Genomic DNA, 15,260 nt, shown 5'->3' with positions numbered 1-15,260 from the left:
ATTTTTTTTTTCAGATTATTGTATATTTAAAGTAAAATATTAAATTAATGCAGGCAGTCTGTTTTTCTTTTAAGTAAAATATTTTCTTTAGAATATATTATCATTAGTTAATATAAATACTTTTTAACATATAAATAAATACGTCTTAATTATATACTATTTACAAAGTAATTAAAATTAGTATTTGCTAGTCCCTTTATAGAATATTCATTATTCAAATTTGAAATTGATTCTCTTTTTTAAAATTTTGGTATTTTTGAGATTTAAAATATATATATTATTAAATTTTTTCAAAATTTTCATATTTTTAAAATTGGAAGATATTTTTATAAATCTAATATTATTTTTATTATTCCGTCAAAATGGGGTAATCACAAATTAAATTAAAAATTAAAAATAATACAGGTGGAGGAGACAGACAATGAGTGGCTGGAAAAAGGAGGAAGCTTGTTGATGGCTGCGGCTGGCTATGACCACGTGGCGTGACACCTGGATTCCTCGCCGTTTGATTTGATTTACATGTATCGACAATAAATAAATAAAAAAAAGACCCAAATAGAAATACGCCAAAAAGTACCCCAACGCATTTATTTTCTAATAAATTTCATATTACAACTCACCACTTCATTTATTGATATTCTTAATTAATTCATACTTCATTTTCATGTACAAAATATAAACATAATCACATTGCCGTGTAATAATAAATTCAAATTATTAATTTACATTATAATATAAAATAAATCGCAATCTTTCTAAAATAATAATAACGACTATTCTTTACTTAATCGTAAGAATTTATTTACTTTAATAAGAAATAAATTCGCATAATAACTTTGACAAAGTTTTGATACTTTATTATATATGTATGTAATGATTTCATTTAATTCAATTAATGACAGAAACATTAAATTTATGAAATTTGACGTTGATTAATGATTATCTTTATTCTACTAGTGTCCACTCACCAAAACATCAATTAAAAAAATAAAAAAAATGTAAATAATAATAAATAAAATAACGCGTCACTCACAAATTTAGTATTTATAAAATAATATTGAATTTCAAATATTATACTTTTAATTGGATTTCCTTTGCCTTCAATTTAATATTTTATAAATTACATTCTATAACTCAAAGATAATTAGTATATATTCATTATATTAAAATTGAATACTTAAATGTATAATTAATAATATAAATAGTTTTTAATAATTTTAAAATAGAATTTTAATACAATGGTTAAATTAATATACTAATAAAAATTTAGAAATATGCTTCCACAAAAATCGTATTAAATACAGTGGCGCCACGTGGATAAATCGGAATCGTAAAAAATATATATATATTTCGTAAATAAATAAATAAATTAATTAATATAAGTATCTGTATTGTTTTTGCACGACGGAAGGTGTCCGAAGCCCAACCGCCTAAATAAAACGCGGAGCTTTGAGCAATCACGTGAACGCTGCCGAAATTTCGTCCAATTAAAAATTTTAATAAATGATAATAAAGAAATTATATATTAATTTTAATTTTAATTTATAAATACTTATTTTATTTTTTGGGAGTTGATCGTCAGATCTCATATCCCGTTCGAGCAGGTGACGGCAGCCGGACATTTTTGGGCGTTGTCCATCTCGGGATTGCGAGCGAGAAAGAAAGAACGGAGAGCCCCTTTTCGTTCTTCTATTCTGAGCCCACAGCACCACCCAACAACCAAGGGGAGACACAGAAAGAGGTCACGGATAAATTGTATTTTGATCTTTAAATGCGTTTCTCTTTTTGTTCTTTTTTTCTGTTTGTTGATCTGCTTTTCAGCTGATTCTCTGACGCATCTGTATCTATGAACTTCCATTTCCTTCCCCCGACTTTATATGAAGTTTCTTTGTCTTCGTTATTCGCAGGTTTTGTTGTGTTTCTTCTCGCTCTGTTTTTGCTGCTGATTTGGTTGTTTCTTCCGACGGGTGTTTTTGTATTAGATCCCAATTATTTCGATAAATCTTTGAATTGCATTTGTGTTTATAACTTGTTTAGATTTGGATACCGAGTAATTTGGCAATTCTGGTTGGTCTGGTCCGGTGTTATTGTTTCATTACCTTTCCAATAGTTTTTTTTTTTTTTTTTTTTTTTCCTTATCTAATTTCTTAGCTTACTTGGCTGACATTCTGACGAATCTGCATCATTTTGTCATCATTTTATGCATATATTCCCCCGTGTTTTGGTCGGTATCAGATTCCGTTTATATTGTCTTACTCGACGGCTTACATATGCTATTGTGCCTATGTTGTTAAGAATTCGACTTACCATTGACGGCAACGCTTTTTCCTTTGATTGCTGAGTTCTTCCTGAAATTATATCTATATGCAATATCTGTCTTAATATGTTGTATTGATGAAGTTGGTTTGCTCCTTGATGATGACAGGTTGCAGGCTTTGTGTCTCCTCTTAGAAGACAAAGAGAGGCTAGAGAAGTTATAAGCAAATGGGACCAATGGATTATGAAAGTAACAGTTGGATATGGGATGGTGTGTGTTACTACCCACATTTGTTTGGTGGTTTGATGCTCACAGCGGCCTTGCTTGGATTTTCTACGAGTTATTTCAGCGGGATTGGAGTACCATCTTTGCCATTCTTCTGGTCTGATTTTGGTATCTTCCAGAAAAGAAAGAGCGAAAAGAAGCGCATTCGGGTCTACATGGATGGGTGTTTTGATCTCATGCATTTTGGTCACGCCAATGCGTTGAGGCAAGCGAAGGCTTTGGGAGATGAGTTGGTGGTGGGTGTTGTAAGTGATGAAGAAATCATAGCGAATAAGGGTCCACCAGTATTACCAATGGAAGAAAGGTATCCGCTGAAATCTTATTTATGTTCTACCCATCTTCACTCCTTATAGTTTGTAGGTTGTCTTAATCTTCTTAGATATTTATACATTCTATTTTATTTATACTTTTTGTTGTTGGAATTATTTTTAACTTTTCATAACCCACACACCTGAAGTCACAAAATTTAAAATGTTTACAGAACTAAAATTTTACCTCAATAATTTGCTCAGCTTCTTCTAACCGAAGGCTCCTTTTAGGCTGGCTCTCGTTAGTGGTTTGAAGTGGGTGGATGAAGTTATTTCCAACGCCCCATATGCAATTACTGAGCAATTCATGAACAGACTCTTTAATGAGCATAAGATTGACTATATTATTCACGGAGATGATCCATGCCTACTTCCAGATGGGACTGATGCATATGCCTTAGCTAAGAAAGCTGGACGGTTCAAGCAGATCAAGCGTACTGAAGGAGTCTCCAGCACCGATATCGTAGGTACTGTCTTTCAATTTTCTCCAAGCAGTTTTTGGTTGGTGCCACTTTGTCATCCTCTCTTCTCTTGTTTTCCCCATTCATCTCCTTGCTACATATTTTGGTCACTGTCACGAGAAACATAACTTTGTTTTGCATTTTCTTGTATTGCCTTTTTATCCTTGCATTAATCTCTTGATGTAGGAAGAATACTCTCTTCCATTAATGATGCTATGGATTCAGAAGATCACAATGCAACATCCATGAATGGAGATGCTAAAAAAGGAAGTCCGTCCCATGGTGCCCTTTCTCATTTTCTACCAACATCACAACGTATTGTACAGTTTTCAAATGGAAGGGTATGGTTCTCTAGTGACCAAAAGATTCTTGAAGCCTTATACAGGAGGATTGTTTTTCAATAGATACTAATTCACCTATCTTGTCCATACAGTGTTTGTTGTGACAAAAAATGGAACAACACAATCTGTAACCGATGCATCTAATGAAATATTGATATTATATTTAGTTTTGAGGGTTAGATGATAGACCCAGTTATTTAAGTTGGTTATCTCACTTTTGTCTATGAAATGATTTCCGTTTCTTATCAATAGAAGTGTTAGGAGGAAACATGTGAGTAGGGAGAAACTAATATATTGTGCATGTAGCGTGTTGTAATGGTGAGCCCTTAAATGAGTTGGTAACTGATGCGGGAGGGCATCTAGAATTCTTTTGTGACGGGAGAACTTATGCTTTTGCCTGGATTGGGTGGTTGTTAGGAAGAGATAGGGACTCTTTAAATGTCACTTAAGCTGCATTTCTGATAATCTTCTGAAATATAGTAGATTCTATCGTTTAGTTTGCTTGCGGTGGGTCTATTCTAATATTTTTTAGTTACATTAAATTTCTAGTTGGAAATTTATTTTTTTATCTTACATCTATTCATCTATCAAGAACTTGACTGGATAACATGAAAGGGCAATTCCTTGGTAGAAAATATCTTTGGCCTCTATATTATACAGGCTGACATAAAAAGTCTTTGGAAATTTGTTCCTTTCATCCCTCTAGGAATTCATTCTTCTAGCTTCTGTTTGTATCTGGCCTCTGTATTAATCTATGTCCATGTCCCGCGAGCAAACATGATATTCTTCCCCTCTTTGAGTTTTTCTAGCTTAGCCTCCGCTTTGTAGTAAATTCTGTTTTGCGGCCAATCCATTAATGCTAACAAATTATCATATCCAATTTTAGGGGCCTGGACAAAATGCTCGTATTGTGTACATTGATGGGGCTTTTGATCTTTTTCATGCAGGACATATTGAGGTATGACGCTTCACAGTTTTTACAATCTCTTCTCTATTCATCCACCACTCCAGATTGCTTTTATGTTAAACTTAACATTGGTTTGGTTTTTGATATTTTATGCTTACATGTGTCTGTGTGCATAACAATTCTTTGCTTTGAATTTTTTCAATACTCCTCCATTTAAAACAATAGATTTTAGCTGGGGAAGATTATGTCTCTAGGATGCTGATTCCAAAACTGTGCATAAGCTTTAAAAGTTTGACTAGGATTCTTAGACCTTATGATTCAAAGAGGTCACTTCCTTTGTTGGTAAAAGCAAGCCTTCACGATGAACACCTAAACATTGCAGAGGGTAGTAGTGCTAGTAGCTGTGTTACACATAGTGTATGTCCGACAATGGTTAAAAGACAGCAGGATTAGTTTGAGTAAGATCCAACTCGGTAAGTGTGAGTCATTTGGCAGCTACAGATTTAATTATGAGCTTGGATGGGAATGTTATTGACCATGAGCTAATACATTTGCAACATTTTCTTTCTTTTAGAGTGAACAGTGGCAATTAAGTATTCTCTGCATTCTTTTCCACTATTTCAATTCATTTATGTATGAATTTGATTTGTGCTTTACAGGCTACGTAATAATAACTGAATAATTTCTCAGGAATAACCCCATTTTGTGATCGCATCATCCTCCTTCTTTTCAGATTCTCAAGAGTGCTAGGCAGCTTGGAGACTTTTTACTAGTTGGCATACATAATGATCAGACTGTGAGGTATCTTATTTTCTTTTCCTTCTCAATATTTGACTTGTTTGTACTTTTTCAATCAACTTTTTGGCTTGTTTCTCTCATCCGGAAGTTTTGAATACCTTTCCTGAGACTATGGCTATGGACTTTTCCCTTAGATTTTAATGAGCTAGCAAAGTAGAAGTTAATATCTCATTATCTCCTGCAGTAAACTCAGAGGGAAGCAATTTCCAATTATGCATTTGCACGAACGTAGTCTCAGTGTGCTGGGTTGCCGGTATGTCGATGAGGTGATCATCGGTGCACCTTGGGAAATTACAAAAGACATGGTAAGTTGTGTGCTCCTGTTTTGGTTTTTCCTTAAACATTATACCCATTCATCCACATTGCTTGTTGGAAGCCCCTTTTTCCCTGATGGGTGAGAAGCAAAGAAATGGATAGAATTTAGACTCTTATGTCTGCATCCAATGATTGCTTATGAGAGTCGCTCTCTTTGATCATCAACTGTGAGGTTCTAATTACTGAAGCATTCTTTTTCTGGCAGATAACTACTTTCAATATATCTTTAGTTGTGCATGGGACTGTTGCTGAAAATAACTCTTTTGCTGTAAGTTTAGCTATTTCACTGTAGATGAGATTTTTTTTTTTTTTTTTTTTTTTTTTTAAATTTTAAATTTAGCCTCTTTAACTTTCTTATTTACAAAATCATGACAAGATGAGCTCGTCTGTTTCAGGGCGACAGTGATCCGTATGCCGTTCCAAAGAGTATTGGAATTTTCAAGTTGCTTGAAAGCCCTAAAAACATTACCACTACTTCAATAGCCAAAAGGATAGTTGCCAATCACGATGCTTTTAAGGTACTCACTCTTATGCTCTTATTTCTTGAGCCTAAACTCCAGAAAAGTAATCTGCTTTGTATTTTTATAGAAATTTGAATGTGTTATTAGCTATCAATATAGACTAGATTTTCAAAACTGAATTACCGAACTTTCATTCAGAAGAAGTGAAAGAATCCAAATAATAACAAAAGAACTTCGCCACTTAAGCCCACAAAGTGATGTTGTACTTAATAAAGGTCCAAACATCAACCTCAGACCTCTCAAATCCTCTAAAGACCTCATCATTAAAGAATAATTTTAGAAGTCAAATTGGCAACGCCTTTATATTAACCAGATACTTGGGAATTCCTGTTTCTGCCTTTTAGACGTTATACTCTGACTAATGCCTAATCTAATGAATTTGTTGGACTTTTCATTTCTTGTGTATTTACAATATGCAGAAACGAAATGCCAAGAAAGTGGAAAGCGAGAAGAAATACTATGCAGAGAAGAAATACATATGTGGGGAATAAATGGTTTTGGTTTACAATTTACTATTCGGCCTTAGGAATGTGGTTGTTGTAGCTCTTGTTTCTGAAGATCTTCGGTACAGATTTTTCCCATGAAGATAGGTTTAGAACATGGAAGGAGTTGCATCCTTAAGAATTTGACATGGCAGTTAACTTTGTAATTTCACTGTAGGCGCTATAAGCTGCAGCTAGAATAGATCAAAATTGGGACACCAAAACTCTCAACTACACAAACAATTTGCTATTATGCGTGTAAACGTCCAAATCGTATAGGTACCATCTTGTGCCTTTATTGGCTTTGTTTTTTCTTTTCTTTTATTTTTTCAGGTAATTTAGGTGTTGGTTGTATTGTTCTGAAAGAAAGCAGTAAAAGCAATATTTATTATATTATTTGATTGCTATGGAATTAGTATTCATTTTCCCCAACTCCTGTACTTTTGATTCATATTAGTTTTCTATCGTGGGTAAGTGAAAGTAAAATTCATCCTTTGTTTTTTCCTTTCTATTCACTCGGGATTTCTTCCGTTAATCGATTTTGTCCAGATCCCGATTTTGTCCAGATCCTCCTTTTCTTCTGAAAAAAGGGAGTCCGGATCTTCTTTTCTTCCGAAAAAATGGAAGAAATATCTTCTTCGATGGATCCCTCTTGTTCCTATTTAGTCTCTTCCGTTTTAGTTTCTTAATAAGAATGGGTGACGATATTCTACCTAATAATAAACTCAGGTAATCTCGACATTTATCACCATACCTTTGAAAAATAGCTGTGTCAAACCTATCTTAGTAATTCATTTTCGTGCCTAATAGCATCTTCAACTCTCAATTTTGGTCTCATAAATTTAAAAAAATGTTAAATAAATTAGTGAATTATTATTAAAGTTCAATTACTTCAACAGGCACAAAATTAAAAGTTAAAAAAAAAAAGTAGTGTTATCCATCATGATCTCATCAAAATTTGGATACCATACTCATAGATCAAGTAGAATAACTCTAATTCATTAGATTCCAGTCAAGAAGTTCTGGAAGGTGGGGAAAAAATTTGTACATGAGCTCATAATTCTCAACTAGGCAACTCATATGCGTGCAGAAGCATCATCACTTCCCAAGAAAAAGCTGCCACATGGTGATGAACAATAGAGCGAAGGCATTATATTTATACCCATATGTTCTTCAAGTCAAATTTGCTGCAAATTATCCTATTATCTAGCACCCCATGAGATCAAAAGATAGTAAATTTTCCCTATGTATATACCATACCATCATCGAAACCATGTTATGGGGGAGGACGTTTGTTGTGGCAGCTGCGGAATCATGCAGGGATGTTGGCGCCATTGATGAATGGCGTTAGCTCCATCCATTCCTCCATAGCCATAAGGGTGTTGTTGACTGCTTAAGTTGTCATCTTCAATGTCCATTGTCGCTTCTCCAACTTCTTCAGCTTCCATCAACTGAGGAGCCTCCTCTTGTTGGACATGCATGTTCGTCGAAGCAGGAACCTGCAGCCGCGGAACCCAAGGAACAACAGCAAGATTTTTGTTCTCCGTCCCCATTTCGTCGTCGTCCTCACCAAATTTCAGCCGCCCAACATAACGGTTTTCACGAAGAATATCGCCTGATAATTGTCAGTTACACAGAGATCAGAATCAATCTAAACAGTCCATTTTGAGATACCAACAACAGGAACTAAACGATTAGTGTTTCTCAGCAACAATGGTTAAACCCTAGACCTTTTCTTCGTTTTCAGCAGTTATTCATTCCTCAATCCAATATCTAAGTAGTTTAAAGGTAGAATTCAAAGATCGAAACGGAAGTGAGAAAAATCCGGAGAAACTATGTTGAAATCGGTACTTACTCTTGAAGCCAGATATAATGTCGGAATCAACAGAGACTGAAAGAGGATCAGACTGCAAGAAAGACGTGTTAACAGGCTTAAACAGAACAATAGCCCTCTCTTGGTTATCGCAGAGAGGGCGATCTTCCATAGCACAAGCTGAAGCAGCAGCAACAGAAGAAGCGTCCGGCAATTCCTCAATCCTCACACCACTCCCTCCTGCTACATAATTTACAGGCACCATTCGTTCTTCGTTTAAACCAGCAATTTCCGGCGGTTCTTCTTCTATAATAGGCGGTAAGCCAACATCCTAGAAAATCGAAGAAAAATTCTCAGAACAAAGTTTCACAAACTCCATTTAAAGAAACAACAACACGAAAGCAAAGAGTAGGAAGAAGTACCAGACGGCGAATCTTCCAGGCAGGCGACGAGAGGGAGAAATCCGAGAACTCATCGTTAAATTGATCGAGATCTTTTCTCTTCATCTTCATCTCCGATCAAAGAACAAAAAGAAAACTCCTCTCCCAAATTTCAATAGTAAATACTCCACGGAACTTCCTTTTCCCACCTCAGAAAACAGAACCCGCGCTTAAAAATCTGATTCCCTTCCCACAAACTTCAATGAAGAAGAGTATACGGATCGGAAGGGTTTTATAAAGAAGAGACGGAAATACAGAGAGAATTGTTGAAGAAGAAGCCACGCTAAGAGAGAGGAGAAAGGGCTTCTGTTTTCTGGCAATCTCTAGAGACCTCTGGAAGGCCCCACTGACGGAGAAGATGAACCCCAATTCGCATTTTATATAATAATAATTATAATAATAATAATTGTCTGTTTTTTTAAATTTCGTACATTTTAAAAACAATAATAATAATTAAAAAAAAATAACTCCCCATTTTTTTTTTTTTTTTGTAAATATTAAATTACAAATTTAGTCGTTTAAATTTAATTTTTTTGTTTTGAAATTAAAATTTTATCTAAAATCTTATTAATAATTTCTATAGTTTTATAAAATTCGTATGTCACATTAATCATTGCTACAAAGATTTAGTATGAAAAAATAATTTAAATAATACTTAAAACTTTTTATCAAATATTTTAAATTTAATATAGTTTTAAAACATTCATATAAAAGTACAAGAATATTTTATTTGTAATTTTAAAATCATTTGCCAAGTGCTGCGATTTAGGGAGAGAATATGAGCCAAAATATCCTAAAAGTATATAATAATAATAACTATATATATATATATATATATATATATATATATATTAAAATTTAGTAGTACAAAGATACCAAAATAATATTTAATACTACTTTTTAAAATAAACCAACTAAATTAAAAGGGTGAGCCAATCGCCTTAAATTAAGAATTATTGTGAAATTGAAACCAACTCTTTTCTAGAGAACTTTTTCTCCTTCCAATAAATGTGCAAAAAAAAAAAAAAAAAAAAGAAAAAAAAAAAGAGCACTGTATAGCCGACAACAGCCCTGACTGAAGTCTGAACATACAAATAATAATAATAATGATTTGTACAAAATTACTCAAAATTTCATTGGTAGCTTTGTAAGTTTTTACTGAGTTCCAGTCCCAACCGTGTTTTTATTCAAAGATGAAGGTCATGTGAGGAAATGAATATCACAGGCATCCATCTCTATCCCACTGTGTATGTATATGTAAAATATTCACATGCACATATCAGAGGAAGAATTATTGAAAGGGACATGTGATATGAAGATTATCAGGTTGATGCATGTTTTTCTGGAAAGAGGAGAAGAATGATGGACGAATAACTAAGCATGGGGTAAAGATTTGCGTCGAGGAAGTGAGCGTACTGTTGAATTGCTACATCTCTTTCTTCAAGGTCGCTTGTGAGGAAGTCGAATGGTGAAATCTTACCTGTGTCCACCAATGGTTCCCATCGATATCCAAGTCTCTCGGGCAATGTCACGGTGACAGGTAAATGACTAGCATTGAAGGCTATGTAAATTTCTCGTTTCACTGAATCGACCTGGGTACAAATCATCTCAATATCAGAATCTACCTGAGTGTACGACTGATATGATTCCAACAGGTTGAAAAGCAATATGTTATATGTTAAGATACCGACCTAAAACAAATTTAAGATTAAGAAGTATCTAATAGATTCTTGAACTATCAATTTTGAGTCTAAAAAGTGTTTAACATATTCAACCTTTTTTAAAATTAACAGGTCTACTAAACATATATTGAATCATGCAATCACAGGGACCTAACTTTTTATTTGTGTTCCATAGATTTATCAATTTTAATAAAATATTGAGTAACTAAATAATTATTAGACACAAACTTGAAAGCTTAAAGGGCTCATGAGACACAAAATCGAAAGCTTAAGAATTTATTAGACATCCTCTAAAGTTAAGGAACTTATCAAACACAAAATTGAAAGTCGAAAGCTTAAAAACTTATTAGACATCCTCTAAAGTTTAGGAATCTATCAAACACAAAATTGAAAGTTTACGGACCTATTTAATACAAATTTGAAATTTCAAACCTATTAGACGCAACTTTAAATTTAGAGTTTAAACGTGTAATTTGATCTACATAACTTTGCAACATGCCAGATTGGAAAAGAGAAGAATGGATGGATTGCATGATCAAGTACTATTTGGAAAAGGAAACATACCAGAGTAAAGGCGACAAAACGGCTTGCTTCAGACCAGTCGGGGTTTCCAGGAGAATGGCCATGCCATTGTAGTCTCTGAGCTGTGGGGAAATCATTTAAGCCCAGTGACTCGCATTCGCTGCAAGGTCATACAGAAAAAGTAATTCATAACACCGTACTACACGAAAGAATTCAATTCAGAAAAGGAGGCACTTACTAGCGGAATGTGGTCATAAGTCTGCAAAACCTATGGAAGTCAGAGGATGACTCTTCCATCTTATCCCAGAGGAAATAATTGATCTGCAGCAAAGTTAGCAGCTCTGATCAACATAATTGAATTTCAGCTCAACAATAAAGGTCAGAAACTAGCGAGCAAGGACCTACATAGTTATCATGGCAATACGTGTTGTTGTTCCCCCCCTTTGTGTGGCCATATTCATCACCCATATATATCATTGGGACGCCCTGGTCAGGTAAAAACAGTTGGAACAAAGCTTAAACACTAATTTTGCAAGAATTAAATCGACAAATTGGAGAGGGATATTCTATTATTCATGTTTTTAGACTTCTTATTATAGTGGAGAGAAACTATGATCAAATAAATGTTGCAACTGGAGAAATATACTATAATGAGGGCTGTGTATACATGCTATGTATATGTAATCATACCGTATTATAAGAATGTGCTCTCAGAGGAGATGTTTGCAGTCACCCACACAAGTAAACCAGGATTTAGAGTTACAATACATCGAGGGAGAATAATCTTGTTCAGAATTGAATTACTATTTTTTCTTATTGGAGCACACAAACCCAACATTTTTATTTCCGTCGCAAATTAAAATGCATGGCAGTGATGTCAAGTTATCAAATCGTAGTAGGTGCTGTTCATTTTGGGGGAATCTTTGGATGCCCACCTTCAGATATCCAAATTCTCATGTTCTTTCTGTCAATGGTTCTGAATGTTATTGCTGGTGAGAATTGTCTTTCCCTGCAAGTTATGTATATGCGTATTGTGTATGTTTTTCATTTGGTTGTGCTAGAGGATAGCCAACTAACTTCTAGCGACACTTCACCTTACAGAATTGACCCACATATAGGCACCCATGTTGGTTCAACTTTGGTGTCAGTACCCTTCATGTTCAGCCATAATGTTTTTCATGAGATACTGTGTTTGGATAGACTTAGTACCACTAAGGAGTCACTAACTAATCTCTAGTGACGCTTGGTGTATCAAGACTGGCCATCATAGACATAGTTGGTTCAACTTTGGGGTTACTCCTCTTCACGTTCAGCATAGGCACCCTAGTTGATTCAGTTTAGGATTGGTTAATTGCTCACCTAGACAGAATCTTTCCATATTTTCAGTTAAGACCCTTATGCATCAAACCATGTCAGTGCAAACCAGTTGGACATGATGATTCTATGATTCAGTTAATGTCTCATTGGTATCAAGATACATTTATGTATAACTGGTCAAGATCCTGCATGTTTTCAATATCACGAGCTTTAAGTACGAATATAGCTTGAAACCCTCAAAAGTGGGGCTATTTACTGGTACTTTTATATTCACCCATGCTACCTTTATTTTCATTCCAGATGGTACATGACTTACGAGGCGTATGGTAAGGGCATTCAATCTGGCAAGCCTATGGAGACATTGTCGGATAGGTCCTAGGATTTTAGAATTACCCATTCATGTTTTGTGCTCTATTATTTTATTCCTTGTTTTTTAGTTTTTTAAAAGTTCTTTATTCATTGAGTTAGATCCGGAACTCAAGGTTTCTATGAAATCTTTTACTTTGGCTTACCTAGACTTCTGCTTTACCTTTCAAAAGTTCATATTTTGCATGCATGTAGTAGCAACCTCAAAAATCAAGTTTAAGAAGTCGGGTCGTTATAGTTTAATCAGCCTAAAGAATTAACATATCATATATTAAATCAGTGAATCTTACTTGGGAAACCATGAGGCAGACAAAGAAGTTTCGCATCTGTCTTTTCCTCAATTTCTTTACAGAGATGCTAACAAACTCTCCCTCCTGTATAATATGAGAAACAAGCACATTAAAAAGGGAGGGGGGAAATCACATTAAAAAAATGTGATACTAATAGTAAACAAAACCCAAAAAAAAAAAAAACAAATCGAATATCGGTATGAATGTCTCCAAAATGGTGCAAAAAGCTCTCTGGAGACACCCGTATAGAAAGACTAATGCTCATTCTATTAAATAAAATCTTAGCAGCCTCTAATACTTATTTCAACTCATTGAACATTAAATATAGACTTTCAGGCAACTAATACTCCTACTGTCTCATGAAAATTTGATGCAAATATCTTTTCAGGGAAAACATACTTTGATGGTTCTTATTCTCTAGATCACATCCTTGGAGAACCACAGTAAGATTCAGTAAATTTAGAAGTATTCACGGCGAACTCTAATTATCACCCTCACATTTCTCCTGTCCTTCCCTCTGGCTCTTTTTTTTTTTTTTGGATAAAAGAAAATCAAACATTTCAATGAAAACAAAGCATATACAAGATAGGGTCTGCGGTTAGGATACCCTCCTCACAGAGGGTGGTTCTAATCTTTCATCCTCCTTAAAAGAAATAAAATATATTTGTTTAGATTGATAAAGTTACAGCAGAACAGGTTTTAGCTTTTCATGGATCCATGGATGTCATCCATTTTGTTTCTTTTCGAGTATTCCTAATCTTGTTGTAGGTCTCGACGGTGGCATCATTCACGAACTTAATGTGTACTGAAAAAACATTCAGAAGGATGGCAAGGCATGGCTGGAAGGTAGGGATAGTAGCTGAAGAGAGGTGAAGAGTGAGAAGGGGAAGAGAGGCACGGTATGATGGTGGTAACTTCTCATAAATTCAATGAAAAAGTTACTTCATATCTCTTGGAGAGGAATCCAACAAGATTTTGAAGCCATCGGTGGAATTGAGCTTTCACCATTGAACTAAGCTCTTGTGTAGCATCGGGGAAATGAAAAAAGACATTAATGAGGTTTTCGGTCTGTCTTTGGGACGCACAAATAGCTAATGTATGCCTAGTTTCAAAACTGAAGAACAAACATGGTGATTAATCCTAGATTCTTTTCTTTCGTTTATTTCAAAGGACTTGCAAAGTTTCTTTGATCCTCTGTTAAAATCATAATGCTCCCCATCTACTTATATTTGTCTTTCAAGAGCTGGAAAATGCTTGAAATGAAAGAGAAGTACCGCCTAATGTTCGTTGTTAATAGGTCCAATTATCTTATCTTACATACCAAATCAATGACGATTTTACAAGATGCCTACAACCGATTGCATACCTGTCCACAGTTCCAGCTATTATTATGGTTTTCACCGTCATTGTTGTCTTCACCATTTGCTAAGTTATGTTTACTATTGTACGTCACTAAATCAGCCAAAGTGAAACCGTCGTGTGCACAAATAAAGTTGATACTATTCCACGGTTTCCTTCCTCCTCCCTGTAAAAGAATTGTTAGATACTTGACTCAATATGCAAAAAGAAGTCATTGTTCGATATTCTATTCAACATGCAAATACCCTATACAAAAACATAGTACGTAATAATTCATGCAATTAAACCAGGCAGTATGCCACATCATTGCAATGCACAGCTCACAAAGCTTTTACTCGTTCAAAGCCCTGCTCCCTAGCAATGTACTCATCATGCTGGTTTCTAATATTCATGCCCCACAGGAAGCACCAAAGCAATTCTCTGTTATGATGGCGCTATGAATGAGCAGTGCTTCTTTGCTTGATACTTCAAAACATTGACTCTCTTCTATCATTCTAGAAAATACATCCAAAGCTATTATACATTTCTGTTATCCTTTCCACAAAAAGTTGACAGGCCGGACTAAACTATCAGTATAAAAGTAACATTATATGACAAAAGAGAAGGAAGAGAAACTCTACACCTGGTAAAGATTAGGACTCCCGCAAAGGCATTCAGCAAAAGCTCCAGAAAATCCATCTGTGCCTTTGATGAACTGCCGTACAATGTCTCGGTACTGAAATTGACAAAAAAAAAAAAAAAAAAAAAAAAAAAAAAAAAAAAAAAAAAAAAAAAAAAAAAAAAAAAAAAAAAAAAA

General features: G+C 34.5%; 3 protein-coding genes across 3 annotated transcripts in view; 1 reads left to right on the top strand and 2 right to left on the bottom strand.

Annotated features, from left to right (window-relative positions):
- Positions 1–1,563: 1,563 nt before the first annotated feature.
- On the top strand, positions 1,564–7,082 carry LOC111496441 (ethanolamine-phosphate cytidylyltransferase-like). Its single transcript, XM_023146882.1, has 10 exons — positions 1,564–1,741; positions 2,426–2,846; positions 3,082–3,317; positions 3,498–3,652; positions 4,539–4,610; positions 5,293–5,360; positions 5,542–5,662; positions 5,878–5,940; positions 6,068–6,190; positions 6,613–7,082. The coding sequence occupies exons 2-10, from the start codon at positions 2,485–2,487 to the stop codon at positions 6,682–6,684; spliced, it is 1,272 nt and encodes a 423-aa protein (XP_023002650.1). The 5' UTR covers positions 1,564–1,741; positions 2,426–2,484; the 3' UTR covers positions 6,685–7,082.
- Positions 7,083–7,623: 541 nt separating this feature from the next.
- Positions 7,624–9,274, bottom strand: LOC111467899. The gene is made up of 3 exons (XM_023112990.1): positions 8,911–9,274; positions 8,531–8,819; positions 7,624–8,290 (listed from the first exon to the last, which is right to left on the bottom strand). Exons 1-3 carry the CDS (start codon positions 8,998–9,000, stop codon positions 7,938–7,940), a joined length of 732 nt encoding a protein of 243 aa, XP_022968758.1. The 5' UTR covers positions 9,001–9,274; the 3' UTR covers positions 7,624–7,937.
- A 787-nt stretch (positions 9,275–10,061) lies between these two features.
- Positions 10,062–15,260, bottom strand: part of LOC111472580 (isoamylase 1, chloroplastic) — a 15,110-nt gene continuing 9,911 nt past the window's right edge. Inside the window, exons 12-18 of the mRNA XM_023118197.1 lie at positions 15,087–15,179; positions 14,472–14,630; positions 13,106–13,189; positions 11,538–11,618; positions 11,371–11,453; positions 11,175–11,292; positions 10,062–10,520 (exon numbers count right to left, since the gene is read on the bottom strand). Of these exons, the coding sequence (XP_022973965.1) occupies positions 10,251–10,520; positions 11,175–11,292; positions 11,371–11,453; positions 11,538–11,618; positions 13,106–13,189; positions 14,472–14,630; positions 15,087–15,179 (888 nt within the window). The 3' untranslated portion in view covers positions 10,062–10,250. The remainder of the gene's footprint in view (positions 10,521–11,174; positions 11,293–11,370; positions 11,454–11,537; positions 11,619–13,105; positions 13,190–14,471; positions 14,631–15,086; positions 15,180–15,260) is intronic.

The sequence above is a fragment of the Cucurbita maxima genome, unplaced genomic scaffold, assembly GCF_002738345.1.
Source record: "Cucurbita maxima cultivar Rimu unplaced genomic scaffold, Cmax_1.0 Cma_Scf00002, whole genome shotgun sequence".
NCBI lineage: Eukaryota > Viridiplantae > Streptophyta > Magnoliopsida > Cucurbitales > Cucurbitaceae > Cucurbita > Cucurbita maxima.
The sequence above is the reverse complement of the archived record's forward strand: the minus strand, read 5'-3'. Positions and strand labels throughout refer to the sequence as shown.

Excerpts from the sequence above, each read along its gene's own strand:
- LOC111496441 (XM_023146882.1), top strand. The coding sequence starts at position 2,485 with ATGGGACCAATGGATTATGAAAGTAACAGTTGGATATGGGATGGTGTG. Across the intron at positions 2,847-3,081 it reads GTATTACCAATGGAAGAAAG|GCTGGCTCTCGTTAGTGGTT; the intron begins GTATCCGCTGAA and ends GGCTCCTTTTAG. Across the intron at positions 5,941-6,067 it reads CTGAAAATAACTCTTTTGCT|GGCGACAGTGATCCGTATGC; the intron begins GTAAGTTTAGCT and ends CGTCTGTTTCAG.
- LOC111467899 (XM_023112990.1), bottom strand. The coding sequence starts at position 9,000 with ATGAAGATGAAGAGAAAAGATCTCGATCAATTTAACGATGAGTTCTCG. Across the intron at positions 8,820-8,910 it reads CCTGGAAGATTCGCCGTCTG|GATGTTGGCTTACCGCCTAT; the intron begins GTACTTCTTCCT and ends TCGATTTTCTAG. Across the intron at positions 8,291-8,530 it reads CATTATATCTGGCTTCAAGA|GCGATATTCTTCGTGAAAAC; the intron begins GTAAGTACCGAT and ends GACAATTATCAG.